General features: G+C 35.0%; 1 protein-coding gene across 1 annotated transcript in view; it reads right to left on the bottom strand.

Moving 5' to 3' along the window:
- Window positions 1-1,952, bottom strand: part of LOC137650866 (mucin-2-like) — an 8,907-nt gene extending 6,955 nt beyond the window's left edge. Inside the window, exons 1-2 of the mRNA XM_068384020.1 lie at window positions 1,896-1,952; window positions 702-772 (exon numbers count right to left, since the gene is read on the bottom strand). Coding sequence (XP_068240121.1) covers window positions 702-772; window positions 1,896-1,947 — 123 coding nt within the window. The 5' untranslated portion in view covers window positions 1,948-1,952. The remainder of the gene's footprint in view (window positions 1-701; window positions 773-1,895) is intronic.
- Between the last annotated feature and the right edge of the window lie 255 nt (window positions 1,953-2,207).

The following is a 2,207-nucleotide window of genomic DNA, read 5'->3' as shown; positions in this document are numbered from 1 at the left end:
TAGGTCCACCTTTGGCTTTTTATCAATTAAATAGTGCTGTTTTTCGCATGAAGCTAATTATTTCACATCACCAGCAAAATTGTAAAAAAAAGAAAATCAATAAATAAATATATAAAAAACAAACTTGACCACTTCTAAGATTTTTAGCAACTGGGAATATTACATTATTTGTTGTTGTAGACAAAACGTGAAACATTTAAAGTTTTCATAGAATGAAAATTCAAACTCTTTATTCTTGTTACATCATTCAGTCAATAGTGAAATTAGGCATTTTAACCTTCAAAATAATTTCTTACACTAGTCGGAAATATTGGATTTGATAGGCTTCCATAACTATAATATGATACTTTGTTATTTAGGAAATTTACAAATAAGAATTATACAAGTGGATTCATGGTAAATAATAACTATTTTCGAATTACGGTGTTGAATACTATGGGGTTTCAAAAATCATCGTAAATTATTTCTCTTTTGAGATAGCTTGGTTTCCCTTTATTTGCCCTTTGATTATTCATATTTCGGATTTAACTTTGGAGTTTAAACAAACGTGGAATGATGGGAACGAGAATAAGATTTATGGGTCCTGGGTGGAGGAAACCCTATTTTTTTTTTTTTTTTTTTTTTTTTTTTGAAGTAGCCTTTGAAGTTCCTATCATATCTATGAATAGATTGTTTAAGCTTTTCTTTGCTTTTATACTTACCTGTCCTCCCCAATATGTCTTGCCATTGTAATTACATGTGTTGGCACGCAGACGAGCTGTCCAAGCCAGGCCTGTAAATGTAAATAGATTTTTATTCTTTAAATTTCCTATATTCGGGAATCGATGATAACGCGTTTAAGGATTTAACGGTCGCTCATGAATGGCAGAGGCAAGGGACAGTGACATTGCCCCATCAAGCAGGACAATGACCATACATGTTACAAATGATCAGCGCCCAAGTCTCCTCTCCACCCAAGCTACGACCAAGTAGGGCCAGGCAATGGCTGCTGATGACTCAGCAGACAGACCTATGGGCTCCCCCAAAACCCCCATCTTTAGCTCACAAATATGGTGAAGTTGCACCGACTAAGGGAACTAACGAGTCTGCGTGGGACTTAACCCACAGTCTGACAATCAGCAGGCAGGGACGCTACCACCAGGCCACCACAACCAACAATTAATTCTAATAGCCAGGCCTTCTCCATCATGAGGCTCAATACTACACAGTATTCAAGAAGTTTTATTCCAGCTGTGACCAAGTTGTGGAATGATCTCCCTAATTGGGTAGTTGAATCAGTAGAACTTCAAAAGTTCAAAGTTGCAGCAAATGTTTTTATATTGAACAGGCTGACATACAGTAAGTCTTTTTATGGATTATATATGACCTATCTGTTTTGAAGTTGTTACTGTTTTAGAATGATTTATTGTTAATTTGTTCTCATCATTTGTTTATTTCCTTATTTCCTTTCCTTACTGGGCTATTTTTCCAATCGGAGCCCTTGGGCTTACAGAATCTTGCTTTTCTAACTAGGGTTGTAGCTTGGCTAATAATAATAATAATAATAATGATAATAATAATAATAATAATAATAATAATAATAATAATAATAATATCAAGTAATGTGAAATTGAAAGGTGTTAATAAGAAATTAATAATTAAGACTGACCAAACTATTTCTTGAAACAAAGTCTCTGGGAACTACTGTACCTCAGTGTAGTAGGCCTACATTACGTATCACAAGTCGTTGTAAGCTATATTACTAATCAACATAAATGCTTAAAAGAAAATCATCACTCAACCCTCATATTCAAAGTAGAAAATATTTAACAAATGCTACATGCTATTAAGTTGAGAGGATGGCGCTTCTTTTCCACTTACAAGTAATAACTAAACGAAATGAGCTGATGACCTACCTGCAATGGAAAGACTCAAGAGGAGTGTGACGACGGGACCAGCAGCGACCATGTCGAATCGTCGAGTGATGGGAAACCACAACTTTCTGATTTTTTATATATTTTGCGAAGTTTATGGTGACATCTTCATAAGAAAGCAATCCAAACTCGATTGGTAATGAGCATGCTTCACTTGTACAAACAGGAACCACTCTGAAGCACGAGTAATGATGCCCATTGCATACACGAATGTACAAGAGAAAATTGCTTTTAAATTGACATCTTTCTGATCGTGTTGACAAAATAGTTTACTCAAATAACTCGAGCGTCTTT

This window comes from Palaemon carinicauda, chromosome 12 (assembly GCF_036898095.1).
Source record: "Palaemon carinicauda isolate YSFRI2023 chromosome 12, ASM3689809v2, whole genome shotgun sequence".
In the NCBI taxonomy this organism is placed as follows: Eukaryota; Metazoa; Arthropoda; class Malacostraca; order Decapoda; family Palaemonidae; genus Palaemon; species Palaemon carinicauda.
The sequence above is the reverse complement of the archived record's forward strand: the minus strand, read 5'-3'. Positions and strand labels throughout refer to the sequence as shown.